This window comes from Nicotiana tabacum, chromosome 10, assembly GCF_000715075.1.
Source record: "Nicotiana tabacum cultivar K326 chromosome 10, ASM71507v2, whole genome shotgun sequence".
Taxonomy (NCBI): domain Eukaryota; kingdom Viridiplantae; phylum Streptophyta; class Magnoliopsida; order Solanales; family Solanaceae; genus Nicotiana; species Nicotiana tabacum.
In genome coordinates, this window is record NC_134089.1 from 155,126,355 (window position 1) to 155,144,589 (window position 18,235).

An 18,235-nucleotide genomic window follows, 5' to 3' on the forward strand; every position below is an offset into this window, starting at 1 on the left:
ATAAATTTTCAACTTTTCTTAGCCAATTCTGAGCCCAACAGCCCTTATCAGCCCAATGTCATTTAACCGATTAATTGACCCCTCACCCAATACCCTTGACCCGCGACCCGCCTGCCTACCCGCCCCACTCCCTCCTTAAATCCTAACCGTTTATCCCATCTAATCCAATGACCCCTATCCTCCAACCCCACCATATAAAATCTTATTTTAGACAAACCCTAAACCTAAAGATCCATCCCCAAATCGGCGCCCACCTCTTCACCCCATCTCTGCCGCGCCCAAACCACCATAACTCCAACCTAATCTCACTCATGGTCCCCCTTCTCTTCTCTCCTTCCTCCACGTCACACATTCTGTACCGAGTCTCATCATTATTACGCATTTTTTCCTTTCTTTTTCATTTTTTGAAGCAAATCCAAAGCCTTTGGATAAAAAATTGGAAAATGGGATCCATTGGATCAAGGATTTGATCCAAGACCTCCATTTTTTGATTTTTTATTTACCAAAAAAATTTTCAAATTTTTGGTTTTTGGAGGGGTCTACACGGTTTTGAGGTTTTCTTGGAGGAGAGGAAGAGAACCTTCGAGAGTTCATATAAATACTCCCATTTTGAGGGTTTTCGGATAGACGACAATTGGGAGAAAAAAAGAGGGCTTTTAAACAATCGATCATCTTGCTCTCTAATTTTTTTTAGGTCTTAAAAACTTCAGAAAAACCAAAAAAATATAGATATATATCTTTTTACTTGTTCTATTTCTTCTTTTGAATCTGGATTTCAGTTGCAAACATGGAGATTGCCTGAGGTGTTCAAGTTTGAGGCTTCAAATTACTGTCCGCTGGAAAATTTCGATCATGGTTCCTTGTTTGAAGTTGTTCCTGTTTCCTCACTTGGATTTCGGGTTCAAAGCTTTGTTGTCGAATCTCTTACCTTCTGCTATTTAGAAGAAATTTTCGATTCTCAGGTTCATCTTCTCCTCTTTTCTTCGTTTATGTTTAAAGGTTCGATCCAAATATGATGAGAGCCAGGGGTTTAGTGGGGTTAGAAGTTGTTTGATTTTTGTTTGTTTAAGATTAAGTACTGATTTCTGAGATTAGAATATGAAGCTTGAATTTGTTGTGATTGTTAACAAGAGTGTGAAGTCGTCTTGTGATCGCTGCAGTTTCTATGAATGTTTCTGCTCGTTTGGTTGAATTGGAACTAAAAATATGAATTCTGAAATCGTCCTTTGATGTTCCCTGCCGTGTTTTGCATCGATTCACATCAGTTCTTTGACTGCAAATGAAAGACAATTTCAAGCAACCATATACTTGCTACCTATGTGATCTTTTAAACTGTTTGATTGAATCTAAGTGCCAACTGAGTTCTGAAATTGTTCTTTGGCGTTCATTGATTGTTGTCGTCATGGTCAGTTTTACTCGGCAGTTAGAACTGTTACAACTCCTTGCTACGGTTTAGTCAGATCGTATTATAAATCAATTCAGTTCGTACCCTATAGCGAGGCTTGTTTCTCCCTTGTCGTGATGTATAGGTTTGGTCGTTGGGGCTAGATATAGTTCAACTCTTTCTTACAATCTTGTTATCTCTCTAATAAATGATTCTATACGGATTTTTTAAGCCATCTCTCTGGTTGAGCTAAGCTGATAACGATGAATTTTGTCATGAATATAGCAGTTACTGTTGTCCAAACATTTATGTGCTTACACATGCGCCTCAACATAAAAAAAAAGACCGAATTCTTCTTTCGTTTTTCTGCTGATTCAGTTGAGTCACCCTTTTACCTAGAAAAAGAAAAAAAAGGAGAAATTTGGTTCCCGGATAGTCCTTGTTGTAAGATTGCTTGGTATCCTTGGGTAGTGTTAATGTTGCCCAGAAATTTGACTCACTAAATTGGAACGTAGGTGAACTTGGTTTAAATTTTGGCTTTCTTTTTCCAATGGCCGGAGAGTTTGCATTCTGTTGAAGGATATCTTTGTGTTTTGTTGATCTAATGAATTGTTAAGGACTAATTCATTTTCTCAAGTCACCATGTTAATTGAGTTTGGCACAAATGCTTTTCTATGTGAGAAGTTTCTTTTTTTGAAGTTCATAACTTGGAATTCATGATTTTGAGCATGTAAACATGTGTGTTTCTGATAGATGGAAGTTCGGGAATTGAGAAGTGAGGCGCATAAATGTGTTTAATGGGACTTTAGATGGCTCTTATCATATTTTGATTGACCATATATTTATTTGTTGCTTTATACTTTTCTCTCTTTGTATGGTCCGGAATTTCATTCTCTATTGTCTAGTGGATATTTGTTTGATTGTCGGGTCGTGGGAATTGGGAAAAGATCGAGCCCACTAGTATTCAGTTAAACTACATGCTTTAGGATTGGGCTTGGTCTAAAAATAAACTAAAAAGACTAAAAGAGCATGCAATGAGTTATTTTATTTAGCTTCTTTTTATTCATTTCATTTCTTTGTTCGCTAGCAGCATGTTTTGGGCCGTTATCACTCGGGTAGGCAAATCTTAGGTTTCCTTTATTTTATTTTTATGTTGAGGCAAGAGGTCGTTTCTTTTAGTTTATTATCCGGGGAATGCCCCTGCGCAATTTGTATATATTTTCCGGGGTATGCCCCGAAGTGCTTGTATTTGGAGGCCTAAAGTAGAACTCGTAGTATTTTATTTTCATTTTTATTTTTATTTTTTTAGGTGAGAACGACCTCGAGCCTCTTGTGTGTTTATTTTCTCGTTTCTATGTTTGTTACCTCAATTCGAATATTTTAAAGCCAACTTGATCAAGTGTGCAACCGTACTAGTTACGGGACTCGGGGAATGCCTAACACCTTCTCCCCGAGTCAAATGAACCCCCTTACCCAAATCTCTGGTGTAGACTTAGTTTTGGAGTAAAAAGTGTTTTAAAGGAAAAAAAATATTCTGAAAAAACGGTGACCTGGCACACCAAAATTAAAGTCAGGTGGAGACTCTGAGTTATTTCCTTTTGAACACAATTTTGTCACTTTTAATTAAAACCCTTTTTGAGCTTTACAAATCTTTTTATGTATATTTAAGAGGGTTAGTGAGTTGGTTAAAAAGGGGTGTGACGGCTCTGGCGACTCTGCTGGGGAGTTGCAGGTTCGAGCTGCTACTTGATTTTGTTGGCTTTTTAGAATATTCGGTTGAGGTTTTCTTTATTTGATTTATTTTTGTTTATGTCGCTTTATTTGCTAGTTGTTTTATGTGTTTACAGTTTTTCCTTTATATGTAACTACTTTATAACTGTCATCATATGCATTACCCCATCAATTCTTTCTGCAACAAGTCTCGGAGTACGCGTCGCGTACACAAACTCTTTGTTGAGTCACCCTTATTTTAGGAGGGGGGCCGTCGGACGTATGGAGTGGGTGGAAAGCTTGAGCAGCCACCATCGACCATACGCTCCCCCCGAATTGCCTTTTTAGTGAACCCCAAACTTAGATCAGCCTTTAGGTCATTCTTATTTGCATCATGTCATTTAAACCTAGCAGGGCTCGGTCCCAGCCACCGTGTCCCGTCGTAAGAGGCCTATCCAAATTATGCCAAAAAGAACCCGTGGCCCAAAATGACATTTAATCATCCTATGTGCTAAATGTTGCATCTACGAGGGTGGAAAGGTCATTTGGCGGACCGATGTTTTGGGAAGAAGGGTGAAAAATGAAGCAAGTAGGGCCTAGTTATATTTTTCTTTCACAACTTTTTCAAGAAAAGACCAAAAAAATTTTTTGAAAATGAAATATCCAAAAAGATTTTGCACTTTTCCATCATTTTTCAAAAATCAAAAAAAAGGAGAAAAAAAGAAAATACAAAAAGGTTTTAAATTCTTTATAATCTTTCGAAAAGACAAAAAAAATATAGTTTCTCCAAATTAGTTGCATTTTTTTAAAAGCTTTCTCCGATGTCCAATCTTCACGAACTACGTGAACCTGATTCTCGTCTTTCGGGGTGGAATACGTAGGCAACCCACACAGGGTTCGGTTTTTTTTAGTAAGACTTAGGTTCTTGGCTTCGCGGGGTCTTAGCCAAATCTTGCATATCTAGCCACTTTTGGCCACATCGGCTTTGTTGCAAAATGGGGCTATTTTGCGAAGTGGCTTGTTGAACCGTGTTTGGAGAGTCTAGAATCCACAATTAGGTGTCTCCTTACTTCAAGGCCCATTCCTGTTGAATTTTCATATCTAGCCACTTTTGGCCACATCGGCTTTGTTGCAAAATGGGGCTATTTTGCAAAATTTGCGTGTCCAGCCACTTTTGGCCACATCGGCCATTCTTGAGAAATGGGATCATTTTTGTAAAAGTGGTTCAATTACTCATGTCTTAGGATCTTGAGACCACAACTCAGTGTCATATCACTTTAAGGTCCGTCCTTATCGTATTTGCATCCCTAGCCACATTTGGCCATATCGGCCGTTTTGCAAAATGAGCTATTTCCGCAAAGTAAATTTTTAAGGCCATGATTATTGGAAGGTTGGAGCCGTGTAAGCTTTAAATTGAGTATTTTTCATGTATTAGGGGTCAACTTTGTTAAGTTTGCACTAATAGCCACCCTCGGCCACTTAGGCCATTTTGTAAAATATAGCCAAATCATGTCGTGCATCTGTCCTCTAGGAAATGTTGTGGTGTCACGTAGTGTCCCGAGTCGCTAACTATGTTCTCTTCATTCAGGTATGGACCCGCTGACTAGATCCAAAGTGCTGATGGTAGTAAAGATTCCTAGGAAGTTGATCAAGTGGTGGAAATTATTTTCGCTGTTAGAGCAGCCTGAGTTAATGCAGAAATTGTTCACCCTCTCTTCCCTTCTTGATACCACTCCTCGCCCAGACTTAGTGGAGGTGATGCTGACCTATTGGGATCCGCAAAATTTGACTTTCAGATTTGGAGAGTGTGAGATGACTCCTACCTTGGCGGAAATATCTGGTCTCACTCGTTTAAGCTATATAGGCAAGGACATGATACTTCCCCGAGACCATTCTAGGACAAGATTCCTCAGCGACCTGGGCCTGAAAGACAACAAGCATTTAAGATGCCTCGAGCAGTCCCGGATATCCTTAGATTATTTGTTTGCTAGATTTGGACCACATGATATTTTGACGTCTTTTGGGATGAGTTTTGCACAACCAAGGCAAAGTGGCAAAGACGTCGCCTCAAAGCTTTCAGCCTTGCTTTGTTGGGATTATTGGTTTTTCCATTAGATGAGAGGCACATTAGCACCCGTCTACAGTCAGTGGTGATGGCACTATTTCATGAGAAGCAACGCAAATTCGTTGCCGTTGTGCCGATGATTTTAGCAGAGTTGTATCGAGCCCTGAGTGAGGTTAGGGGATGTGTCAGGTATTTTGAGAGAAGTAACCTTTTGCTACAATTGTGGATGATGGAGCATTTGCACACCACTTCCTTACTTTGTCCCATCGATCGTGCCTTGAGGGATCGGGTGGTATGCATCGAGCGTAGGATGAAATCTCCTAAATTTACATACCCAGTAGGCGTCACAGCTTGGATTGAGTTCCTTGGGTTGAGGACAAATAGGAATGTTTTGTGGGCTTACCTTTGGCTACCTTTAGATAAGATCTTGGCAGGATGCCGCATGCAGCCTTTCTTGGTATTGATAGGACTTAAATGTGTCAAGCCGTACACTCCCATTAGGGTGATGCGATAGTTGGGTAGGAGACAAGAGAAGCCTCCAACTTTGAATCTTCGGAGGCACGTCATGAATTTTAGCAAAAAGTCGGCTGATGAAATCAAGTACGTGCAATACTGGAACAATGCAAAGAGGATGAAGAAAAATACATTAGTAAAGGACGTTGGCAGGCCCGAGTGTACTCAGGAGTACTTGATCTGGTTACAGTCCTTCCCACTAGGGGTTAGCATCCCATTGACAGCACAGCTTAGGGGTCGGGTAGTTCAGACAAATGATTTTGAGGAGGCATCGGACTAAGATCCTTGGGATAAGCATGAGTTGATAAAGTCTCAGTTTGCGGGATTGGCAGCAAACGTGGAGCAACATGGCCAATATTTTATTAGGGTCGGCCTTCAGGATGCAGGGGAACACGCCAGGGTCTTTATTCCCAGCATCAGTGTTTCTTTACGAGGCATGCTACAGAGTTTGAGCATGACGGATAGCTCGGGACCATCCCAATCGGGGGAATCACATCGAGGAGTTGATTGAGGAGGATTTCTGTTATTATTCACATGGTTTGAGTCTATTTATGTCGTCTTTTATTTTCTAGCCTTGTCTAGTAGTACTGAAGTTAGTGTTAGAGTTTGTCGTAGTGTAGTTGAGTCAGTCAGTCTTTCATTCTCGTACCTCCCATTTTGTAAACCAAAATTTTTAAATGAAAAAAAGATTTTATTTTATTTTCTCTCACTTTTCCAGAACTACGCTTGGTCTGATTCATAAGGGACATGATACGTAGACAACCTACATCGGGTTCGATCGAATAATTTTTTTTTAAAAACTAAGAGAAAATAAAAGAAAAGAGAAAAAAAACAAGAGAGAAAGAGTGAGAAGAAAATGATAAGAGGTGCTAGAAAAGAAAGAGAAGCAAGGATTGAAATGAGAAAATTGGGATGATTCCATATGACCCTGCGACCCTCAAACCATTTTAGAACCACTAATTATTGCTAGGTGCATTGCACGTAACGTGATATTATTATAATATAAATGCCCTAACGCTAATATTGTGGTTTTGTGTTGTTTTACTCTGTTACTTTTTTCAACAACATGAAGGTGGTTAGTTTGTTGGCATCCTGGCAAGTCATCCATACAACACCAGGTCAAAGTTCCAAACAGTAGGAATCGGATCTGCAAGAGGAGGTCCGAAGGTTGAAGCATCAGATGACGAAAATATATCAGGCCTAGATTAAGGGATACCCTCCACCCTCACTCCCTACTAACTACACAGAAAACCATGCTTTCATTCCACCACTCTCCCAATCCCAGATGCCTAATACCGTTGATCTTTCCCCATAACACGCACCAGGTTTTACCCCTTACCACAACTGCCCCGACACTTCGGCCCAAATTTTTCATGCTCCACCAGCCAAACAACCTCGTACCTTGCTCCGACATCTGCTCCTATTTTTGTACCCCCTCCACAAGCTACCCTCCACCGATCCTTTAGTGAGCCCGCATTCCAAGCTTGAGATACCCAATACTATGCCCCGAAACCCACTTTCAAAGTCCCAAATCCTTACTCCTACACTCCTCGATTTGAGCCTCATGTTGAAACTGAGAAACCACCCAAGAACGCGGAAAAGGAGGAGATGTTCAGGAAGGTGAGAAGCATGGAACAATCGCTCAGAAATATGCAGGGATTAGGAGGCCAAGTGAGTGTAGCCTACAAAGATCTATGTCTGTTCCTTGATGTCCAGTTACCTGTTGTGTTCAAAATGCCCAAATTCAACTTGTATGACGGGCACGGAGACCCCGTGGCCCACTTAAGGGGATTTTGCAGCAAAATGAGAGGAGCCGGTGGGAAAGATGAGCTGTTAATGACATACTTTTGCCAGAGTCTGAGTGGCGCGGCATTAGAGTGGTATACTCGTTAGGATCACAACCGATGGTATACCTAGGATGATTTGGCCCAAGCATTCGCCCGACATTTCCAATACAACATAGAAATTGTTCCAGATCGGTCGTCTTTGACCAAGATAGAGAAGAAGCCTAGTGAGAGTTTTAGGGAATATGGTTTTTGTTGGAGGGATTAGGCAGCACGAGTCAACCCTCCGATGGAGGAAAGTGAAATGGTAGAGTACTTTATTTAGGCTTTGGAGCCTACTTACTTTGGTCATCTGATATTGGCCATAGGTAAGTCTTTCAACGAGGTAGTGAAGATGTGAGGTATGATAGAAGAAAGGGCTTAAATCGAAAGATCATGAGCTACTCAGCTATCAAAGCAACTACCCAAGCAATTCAGAAAGGTACTGGAGGAGTAATAGGAAAGAAGAAGAAAGAAGATGTTGCAACGGCGGTCCGAGGGGTACACAACATCATTACACCCAACCTCGACCCTATTCCCGAACCTACACCCAAACTCCATATAATCCACCTCAACATTACTGTCCATCACTAGAACCTCAGTATTTTGTCAAGCCACCTCAATACCATGTCCACCACACCCAATCATACACTCAACCTCCTTCTTACCCACAACGGCGCCCAACCCCACAAAATACCTACCCAGTTCCACAAAATGCCTACCCACCTCCACAAACATACCGAAACCCTGCCGGTCCAGGCTTCTAACCCAAGCCAGTATTCAAAAATGAAAGTTTGCAGTGGAAGAAAACTTTCACCTCGCTTGGGGAATCTTATACCAGTCTATTCCGGAGATTGAGGCAGATGGACGTGTTGAGGCCAATCGAGTAAAAATTGCCAAACCCTCCTCCAAAGAATCTAGATTACTCCCTCAGTTGTGCATATTGTTCTGCTTCTCCGGGGCACGATACAGAAAAGTGTTGGCATTTGAAAAACGCCATCTAAGAGCTTATCGACACAAATAAAATTGTGGTCCAAACTCCGAAAGCACCCAACATCAATCAGAACCCATTGCCGGCCCATGATGAAATGCATATGATTGAAATAGTTCACAAGGATGGGGGCCCAAGAAGTATTCTAAGTCCATCATGATGATTCGGGCCAATGAAAGTAATTTGGTTAAAGCTTCAGACTCTACCAAAGCAAAGCCCTTGACAGTTAAAGGGGCTACAGAAAAGCTGAGCTCGCTTAATTTGAATCCACCGGTGTTGGTCATGAAAGGGCCTTCGAAAGATATTGGGGCAAGTCCGAAAAGTTCAAAAGTGGTAGTTCCAGGGATTCCAAGTAAGCCTATCATAGTTGTGAAGGGGTCTCCTATTACCCCTATCATCATTAAACCAGTGACCCAACTGCCGATGGTCAACACCAAGGCTATCCCATGGAACTATGAGCGGGTGATAGTGACCTATAAGGGGAAGGAAGTGAAAGAGGAAGTTAATGAGGCCCAGGGATTAACTCGTTCGGGGAGATGCTTTGCCTCGGAAGAGTAAAGGAAAGCTAAAACACTCAGAGATAATCCAGTTCTAGTGAAGAAATCGGTCACCGAAGAAGAGGCTGAGGAGTTCCTGAAAAAGATGAAAGTGCAGGATTATTCCATTGTGGAGCAGTTAAGGAAAACACCAGCTCAGATTTCTCTTTTGTCTTTGCTAATACATTCAGATGAATATCGCAGGGTCCTGATGAAGATTTTGAATGAGGCATATGTCCCTGATAAGATCACAGTGAATCACTTGGAAAAGATAGCCAGCATGATCTTCGCAGTAAACAAGATCACTTTCTCAGATGATGAACTTCCTATGGAGGGTACAGAACACAACCGAGCTCTTTATATCACGGTGAAGTGTAAAGATTCCATCGCCTCAAGGGTTTTGGTTGACAATGGCTCTAGTGCGAATATTTACCCCCCTCTTTTCTCTGCAAAATTGAAGATTGGCACCGAAAGAATCCACATGAACAATGTGTGTGTTCTAGGCTTTGATGGGGTAGGTAAAGATTTTGTTGGAGATATAATGCTCGAATTGTCGATAGGGCCAATTGAGTTCACCATGGAATTCCAAGTGTTAGATGTGGCTGTCTCCTACAATCTGTTATTGGGAAGGCCCTGGATACATGCTGCTAAGGCAGTCCCATCTTCTCTGCACCAAATGGTGAAGTTCGAATGGGACAGGCAGGAAATAGTGTTGCACGGTGATGAGGACTTGTCATTTTGTAATGACACAATTGTTCCGTTTATTGAAGTTGAAGATGATAAGGGACCTTAAGTCTATCAAACGTTCGAAACAACGCCTGTTGAGAAGATTCCTGAAGGAAATTGTATTTCGGGTCCTAAGCTATCCTTTGCGTCTGTCATGGTAGCGAATGAAATGTTAAAGAATGGTTTTGTACCGGGCAAGGGTCTGGGCTAATCTCTGTAGGGTATTATACATCCAGTGCACCCCAGTGGGAATCCTGGTACATTTGGTTTGGGATTCATGCCCACAGAGAAGGATGTGAAAAGGGTTAAAAACCCGAAACAGAAGGTATGGTCACTCCCCAAGCCTGTCCCACACATCGCTAAGTCTTTTATCAAGTCTGGGGCCGAAAAACCTCCAACCTCATCAATCCCAAAACCTGCGGTCGATGTTGATGAAGAGCTGATCAAGAGTTTCCAGAGTCTGTTCGATGAGGTCAATATGGTAGAAGTTGGTAAAGGTTCTAGTAAAGCAGATGTGCAGCTCGTTGGGCCAAACGTGAAGCTTAGCAATTGGGAAGCTACTCTTCTCCCCACCACGAAGGAGTTTTGGTAGTCTGATTTGTTTTCCTTTCTGTTATCTGGGTTATTTCAGGGTTGTAATCTAGATTTTTAGTTTTTGCTTGTTTTGATGTTCAAACCCTTCTATCCTTTTATTTTCAATGAAATGCAATTTCCCGTTTTCCAGTATTTCTAATAGTGTTTCATTTTGTTTTTCTTTTGTACAGTTCTTTTTATGCTAGTTGCAATGACATGACATGCATGAGGAATTTATAGCCAAGTCTTAAAAGCCAATCTAATTCTGAAATAATAATCCAAGAAGTAGAATATGATGATGAAACAGAATATGATGAAGAAGCAGCAATTGAGGAAATCAGTAAAGAGCTAAAACAATTTGAAGAAAAACCAAAGCCAAATTTGAGCAAAACTGAAGCAATCAATTTAGGGGACCAGGATAATGTTAGGAAAACTAAGATAAGTGTGCATCTAGAACCGCAAATTAAGAAGGAAATAATCAAAATATTTTTTGAGTACAAAGATGTCTTTGCATGGTCATATGACGATATGCCGGGCCTGAGCACTAATCTAGTAGTTCATAAATTCCCAACTGATCCAACATTCCCTCCTGTCAAGCAAAAGTTATGAAAGTTCAAGACTAACATGAGTGTGAAGATCAAAGAAAAAATCACAAAGCAGCTTAATGCAAAGGTCATTCGGGTCACTCGATATCCCACTTGGTTAGCTAATGTTGTGCGAGTACCAAAGAAAGATGGTAAGACCAGGGTATGTGTTGATTACCATGATCTTAACAAAGCGAGCCCAAAGGATGATTTTCCATTGCTGAACATTCACATTCTGATCGATAATTGTGCCAAGCATGAGATTGGGTCTTTTGTGGATTGCTACACGGGATATCACCAGATCTTGGTGGATGGGGAAGATGCAGAAAAGACAACATTCATCACGCCATGGGGAACATATTGCTACCGGGTAATGCCATTTGGTTTGAAGAATGCTGGGACAACTTACATGAGGGCAATGACTACCATATTTCATGACATGTGTCATGACCCAAAATCCACTAAGGCCCGTGATGGCGCCAGGCACCGCTGTCAGGCAAGCCAACCATAAATACTTAATTAAATTTTTATTTAAACAATTGTGAAAAACTCTAATTTTTTCTTCAATTTTTACTAGTAAAAGATACTTAGTTCAAATTAAATATACATGTCAAGAAGTCAATACAAAATACCCCATAACTATCCTAGAACCCGATGTCACAAGTGTATGAGCTATTTCTAGGAAGCAATACAATACAACAACCGTCCGGAACACAAATTGGATAGAAAATAAATACAATAATCTGGAAGAGACTCTGCTGGTTGCGGATTGTCTCGAGAAGTGCAGCTCACCTAAGTCTCCGCATCAACCATGCTGCTACGCCCGCCAGGAAACTAGTGATGCATGTGCTTGTGCAACAAAAATGCACAGCAAGTGTAGTATGAGTATGAAAACAACGTGTACCCAATGAGTATCCCGTCTAATCTCGAAGAAGTAGAGACGAGAGGTCGACTTCGACACTTACTAGTGGTCCAATAATGATACGTCCATAATATAATATAATGAATCGAGGATTTATATAAACAGGATTTGTAATTCAATAGGGTGAAACATGTAAACAATTCTTTCTTTTATGTGAAATTTTTAAATTTACTTTTTCATCATTTATACACATATTCTCAAGCCGGGAAGGGGCAATAACAACTTCAATAAGTTTCAAGGCAAGCAATACAAGCATGCACAATTCATGCCGAGGTCGTACGACCCGATCCAACAGAAATGTAAAATGTGCACTACCGAGGGTCGAATGACCCGAACCATAGATGCATCTATTACCCTGCTCGCGAATCATACATGCGACGCGATCAACATAAATAAACAAATACCCTGCTCACGAATCATACATGCGATGCGGGCACACATAGATACACACAGTCAAATAGCCAATTAAGAGTTTATTAGGGAATGTTTATTCCAACAAAAGCTAATTCTCTTTTAATGATTTAAGAAAAATGAAGTTTAATCCTTTTAGAAATTCATTTACCAATTTGATAGGATTTAAGCAATTAAAATGTCAATAAGATTACAAATATTCCAAGTATAGCATGCTTTTGGGTCCTAGACTACCCGGACTTAAACATAATAGTAGCTACGCACGGACTCTCGTCACCTCATGCGTACGTAGCCCCCATAAGTAGGAGCACATAACCAATTATTTCACATATGGGGACAATTCCCTCTTACAAGGTTAGAAAGGAGACTCACTTCGCTCCGAAGTCCAATAACCAGCTTCCAACCCCCTTCCGACGACTCAAACCGATGCCCCAACGCTCCAAATCTAGCAAAATAACGGGAAAACCAATGAAAATACACCCTAATACTCTTAACAATTCAATTTATATAAAATCCCAATTCCGCTCGAAAAGTTAACAAAATCGCCCTCGGGCCCACGTGCCCGGATTCCGAAATTTTTCGAAGATAAAGTTTATCCACAACCTCACGAACTCAAATATATAATTGGCTATCAATTTCATGTCCAAAATCGTGGTCAAAATCGAACAATACAAATTTCCTAGGTTTTCTTCAAAATCCCAAAATTTCTACTAGTTTACATGATTTTATATGTTAAAATCTAGATATAATCCAAGTAATTAAATTGTAATAGGTGGGAATCACTTACCTTGACATGGATGATGAAAATGGAGCTCCAAAATCGCTCCTAGGACGCTCCCATGGAGGAAATACGATGAAATGAGCCAAACCCATTTCTTTACACTTATACACTGCCCAAATGACTCTTCTTCGCGTTCGCGAGACCCCCATCGCGTACGCGAAGAAGAAAATTCCCAGAAACCATTTTCCAAACTCTTCTCAAATAACCTCTAGTATAATAGCCATAACCTTTTGTACAAAACTCCAAATGACAAATGGTTTAACTTTTCGAAGACGAGACACCAAGATCTACAACTTTTATGTTTTGGGCATCTACCAATTCCTTATAAATTTCGAAATATAAGCCACCAAATTCAGCCATGTGCAACACAAATTTCTTCTTTATCTTCCCAGACAACCTATAGTGTACCAGCCATAATGTTTTGTACACAAATCCACATGATAAATGGTTTACATTTCTGAAAACGAGACACAAAAAGCTACAACTTTCATTTTGGATTATCTCCAAATTCTTTATAGATTGCTAGATATGAGCCTCCAAAGCCAGACCTACGCAACAGAGATTTTCTTCTTCGCGAACGTGAAGAACAAAATCCCTGAAGCCCAATACTTCTTCGCGAACACGAGAATATCCTCACGAACGCGAAGAACAACACCAGACACCAGCACCAGCTATAGCAAAACAGCCCGAAATGATCTGAAACCACCCCGAAACACACCCGAGGCCCCCGGGACCCATCCAATCACACCAACCAGTCCCATAACATAACACGTACCTGCTCTAGGCCTCAAATCACATCAAACAACATTGAAATTATGATTCGCACTCCAATTCAAGCTTAATGAACTTTAGAATTTCAAACTTCTACATTCGATGTCGAAACCTATCAAATCACCTCCGATTGACCTCAAATTTTGCACACAAGTCACATTCGACATTACGGACCTACTCCAACTTCCAGAATTGGATTCTGACCTCAATATCAAAAAGTCCACTTCCGGTCAAACTCCTCAAAAACTTTCAAATTTCTATCTTTAATCAAATGACTCCAAAATGATCCCACGGACCTCCGAATTCACTTCCGATCGCGCTCCCAACACCAAAATCACCATACAAAGCTATTCCGAGACTCGGAATCCCAAACAGACATTGATAACACTGAAATGTACTTAAACCCAAACTTATGAAATTCCTTCAAAATGCTAACTTCCAGAATAGGCGCCGAAACATTCCCGGGTCTTCCAAAACCCAGTTCGGACATACGCCCAAGTTCAAAATCATTATACGAACCTACTGGAACCTTCGAATCCCGAATCCAAGGTCGTTTACTCAAAAATCCAACCTTAGTCAATTCTTTCAACTTAAAGCTTCCGAAATGAGAATTCTCTTTCCAAATCAACTCCGAACTTCCCGGAATTCAATTTCGATCATGCGCACAAGTCATAATACCTGTAGTAAAGCTATTCATGGCCTCAAACTATTGAATGGCGTGCTAGAGCTCAAAACAACCGGTCGGGTCGTTACAACATGATATACAAGGAGATTGAGGTTTATGTACATAATGTGATCATAAAGTCAAAGAAGCAGCCTGACCATGTGTGACGACCCGGCCAGTTGTCTCATGAGTTACCGCTCTGTTTTCCCCATTTCTATTTATTTATGCTTTGTTATCCGTGTTTTGTGGTATTGGGTTGGTCGTATCGAATCCGAAATGATTTTGGTAAGGTTTGAAACACTTAGTCTCTTTTAAGGAAGTTTAAGTTGGAAAAGTCAACCGGATGTTGACTTATATGTTAGAGGGATCAGACGTGAGTTTCGATGGTTCAGTTAGATTCGAGAGTGATTTATGACCTAGGAGTGCGATCGGAATGAGTTTTGGAGGTTCGGAGTTGATTTAGGCTTGAATTGGCGAAGTTGAGATTTTGGCGATTTCCGGTTGATAGATGAGATTTTGATATAGAGGTCAGAATGGAATTCTGAGAGTTGCAGTAGCTTCCTTGGGTCATTTGGGATGTGTGTGCAAATATTTAGGTCATTCAGACGTGGTTTGGTTAGGTTTTTGATCAAAAGCGGAATTCGGAAGATTTTAGAAACTTAGGCTTGAATCCGATGTGTTTTGGTTTATTTGATGTCGTTTGAGGTGTTTTGAAGATTGGAACAAGTTCGAATAAGGTTTTAGGATATGTTGGTGCCTTGGGTTGATGTCTCGGGGGCCTCGGGGGAGCTTCGGGTGGTCAATTGGATCATTTTGAACTTGAGAAAATTGCAGAAGTTGCAGGTTCAGCTGTTGCAAAATTTTGCCCTTCGCATTCGCGAAGGCTTGATCGCATTCACATAGAGGAAATTTTGGGAGCTGAAGGTTTGTTCTTCGCGATCGCGAGGGATGTTGCATGATCGCGATGAAGGAAAATATGCCTGGGCAGAATATTTTTAAGCTCGTCTTGTCCGCAATTTTGGGGCTTATTTCCTCCATATTTTGTCATTTTGGGAGATATTTGAAGGAGATTGAAGAGGGATTCAAGGGGAATCGTTGGGAGGTAAGATTCTCGGACTTAAAACTCGATTATTATGTGAATTCCGCCTAGAAGATCATGGAAATTAAGCTAAAAATTGAAGAACTAGGGCTTGGAAATTTGGACCTTTGATTGGGGATTTGGAGGACCATTTGGGGTCGGATTTGAGAACTTTTGATGAACTCATGGGAAGATAAGGAATCTATTGGTGTAAAAATTTCAGAATTTTGAGACGTGGGCCCAGGGGTCGGGTTTTAGTAATTTCGGGATTTGTGCCCTTTATTGATTGTTTTCGCTTAGGCTTCGTTCCCTTAGCATATTTTGACATCCTAGTTCTAATTTTGGATAGATTCGACCCGAGTGGAGGCCGGTTCGAGGGGAAAAGACATCGCGAGCTAGAGATTTGACCGGTTCGAGGTGAGTAATGATTGTAAATGGCGTTCTGAGGGATTGAAACCCCGGATTTGCACATTGTTGTGTTACATTGAGGTGAGACACATGCTGGATGACGAGCGTGGGGTCATGCACTGTTGGGGATTGTGACTTAGTCATCCCCGAATGAGTATTTTACCGTGTATTTGACTGAAATCTATTTGCTATCATCATGATTTGGGCTGAATGCCATATTTGGGCTTCGTGCCAACTATTTGAACCCTTCGAAGATTTTTATTAATATTTCCTCAGTGTTTTGACTATATACTTGAACTCAGTCATGTTTTTTTGCATTGTTTTTGTACTCAGCCATGTTTACTCAGTTTTAATACTTAAATAATATTTTAAATGATGTTTTGGGCAGAGAAACACTGTTTTACTATAGCCCGAGTGGCTTGTGATGATTTTTAACTGAGTAAGGCTGAGAGCCTATGTTGTGAGGAGACATTTGATACTGATTATGAGGCTGAGGGCCTGAGATATGTACGCCATGAGGTGGCTTGATTGATATGAGGCCGAGGGCCTAGTTTTGATGCCACGAGATGGCTTGTTATTGAACTTGGGCCGTAAGAGGCCCCTCCAGGAGTCTGTACGCCCCAGTGAGCGCGGGTACCCATTGTGATGTGAGATGAAGCCCGAGGGGCTGGTATTGTTTTGAGATGTTGCCCGAGGGGCGGATCCGTTGATATTGTGCCCGAGGGGCGAACTTCTATTTGTTTACTTTACCTTAACTACCTGTCAATTACTTGGTTTACTTGTTGAGAGAGGATTTTACTTGACATTTCACTAGTTTACTGTTTTTAAATGATTTTACTGCTTCATTATAGAATGCCTTGTGCCTTACATGTTTTCTTACTTTCAGTCGTTATTTACATTTGTTACTCACTAAGTTGGAGTACTCACTTTACTCCCTGCACCCTATGTGCAGATTCAGGTGTTGCTGGTCCCGCTCCTGAGTGCTGATTCATTCCAGCTTCAGACGGATCTTCGTGGAGTCTTTAGGTAGTTGTTGGCGTTCGCAACCTGGAGCTCCTCCCTATCTCTTTCCTTTATGTCCTTAGTTCAGTATTTAAACTATGTAGTTATATTTGAGGACTTAGTGTTGTTAGATGCTCGTGACTTGTGACACTCCGGTTAGGATTTTGTCGGGTTGTACTTCCGCACGTATTTGCTATTATTCGCTACTTAGTATCATTAAATCTTGTTTTAGACTATTTTTATGTTGTTTAACTATTTAAAAAGTGAATTGGGTTTAATTGGCTAGCCTTGTCTTCACGAGAGGCGCCATCACGACCGGGTTCGGGGTTAGGGTCGTGACACCATGTCAAGGATTTAAGAAAGTTTTTCCAAAGGCTCCATAGGTATAACCTCAAGCTCAATCCAGCAAAATGTGCATTTGGTGTCCCGTCTGGGAAACTACTGGGATTCGTGGTTAGTCGACACGGTATTGAGTTGGATCCATCGAATATCAAATCCATTAAAGAGCTACCACCGCCCAAGAACAAAACAGAGGTGATGAGCCTGCTTGGAAGGCTAAATTACATCAGCAGGTTTATTGCTCAGCTCATGACAACCTGTGAGCCCATCTTTAAGCTGCTGAAGAAGAATGCTGCAGTCAAGTGGATTGACGAGTGTCAAGAAGCATTTGATAAGATTAAGAGAAATCAAACCCACCTGTGTTGGTCCCACCAAAGCCCGGGAGACCTTTAATTCTCTATTTGACAGTTCTGGATAATTCTTTTGGCTGTGTATTGGGTCAACATGACATCACGGGAAAGAAGGAGCAAACAATCTATTATCTCAGTAAGAAGATCACTCCCTATTAGGTTAAGTACACTCTTCTTGAGAGGACATGTTGCGCTCTGACTTGGGTGACACAACGTACACTACTTACCTCATTTCTCGTATGGATCCTCTAAAGTATATCTTTCAGAAGCCTATGCCCACAGGAAGACTTGCAAAGTGGCAGATTTTACTCACAAAGTTTGACATCATCTATGTGATTCAGACCGCGATGAAAGCCCAAGCCTTGGCCGATCATTTGACCGAGAACCCGGTGGATGAAGAATATGAGCCACTAAAAACTTATTTTCCTGATGAAGAAGTGATGTATGTTGATGAGGTCGACCATAATGAAAAGCCAGGTAAGAAACTCTTCTTTGATGGAGTTGCTAATATGAAAGGTGTTAGAATAAGGGTTGTACTCATCACTGAAACAGGGCAACACTACCCTGTAACAGCCCAGCTTCGATTTATTGCACCAACAACATG

At 41.0% G+C, this 18,235-nt stretch overlaps 1 protein-coding gene across 1 annotated transcript; it reads left to right on the plus strand.

Annotated features, from left to right (window-relative positions):
* Nucleotides 1-218: 218 nt before the first annotated feature.
* Nucleotides 219-11,545, plus strand: LOC107767020 (uncharacterized). The gene is made up of 2 exons (XM_075223422.1): nt 219-962; nt 4,683-11,545. The coding sequence occupies exon 2, from the start codon at nt 9,129-9,131 to the stop codon at nt 9,813-9,815; it is 687 nt and encodes a 228-aa protein (XP_075079523.1). The 5' UTR covers nt 219-962; nt 4,683-9,128; the 3' UTR covers nt 9,816-11,545.
* Nucleotides 11,546-18,235: the final 6,690 nt, after the last annotated feature.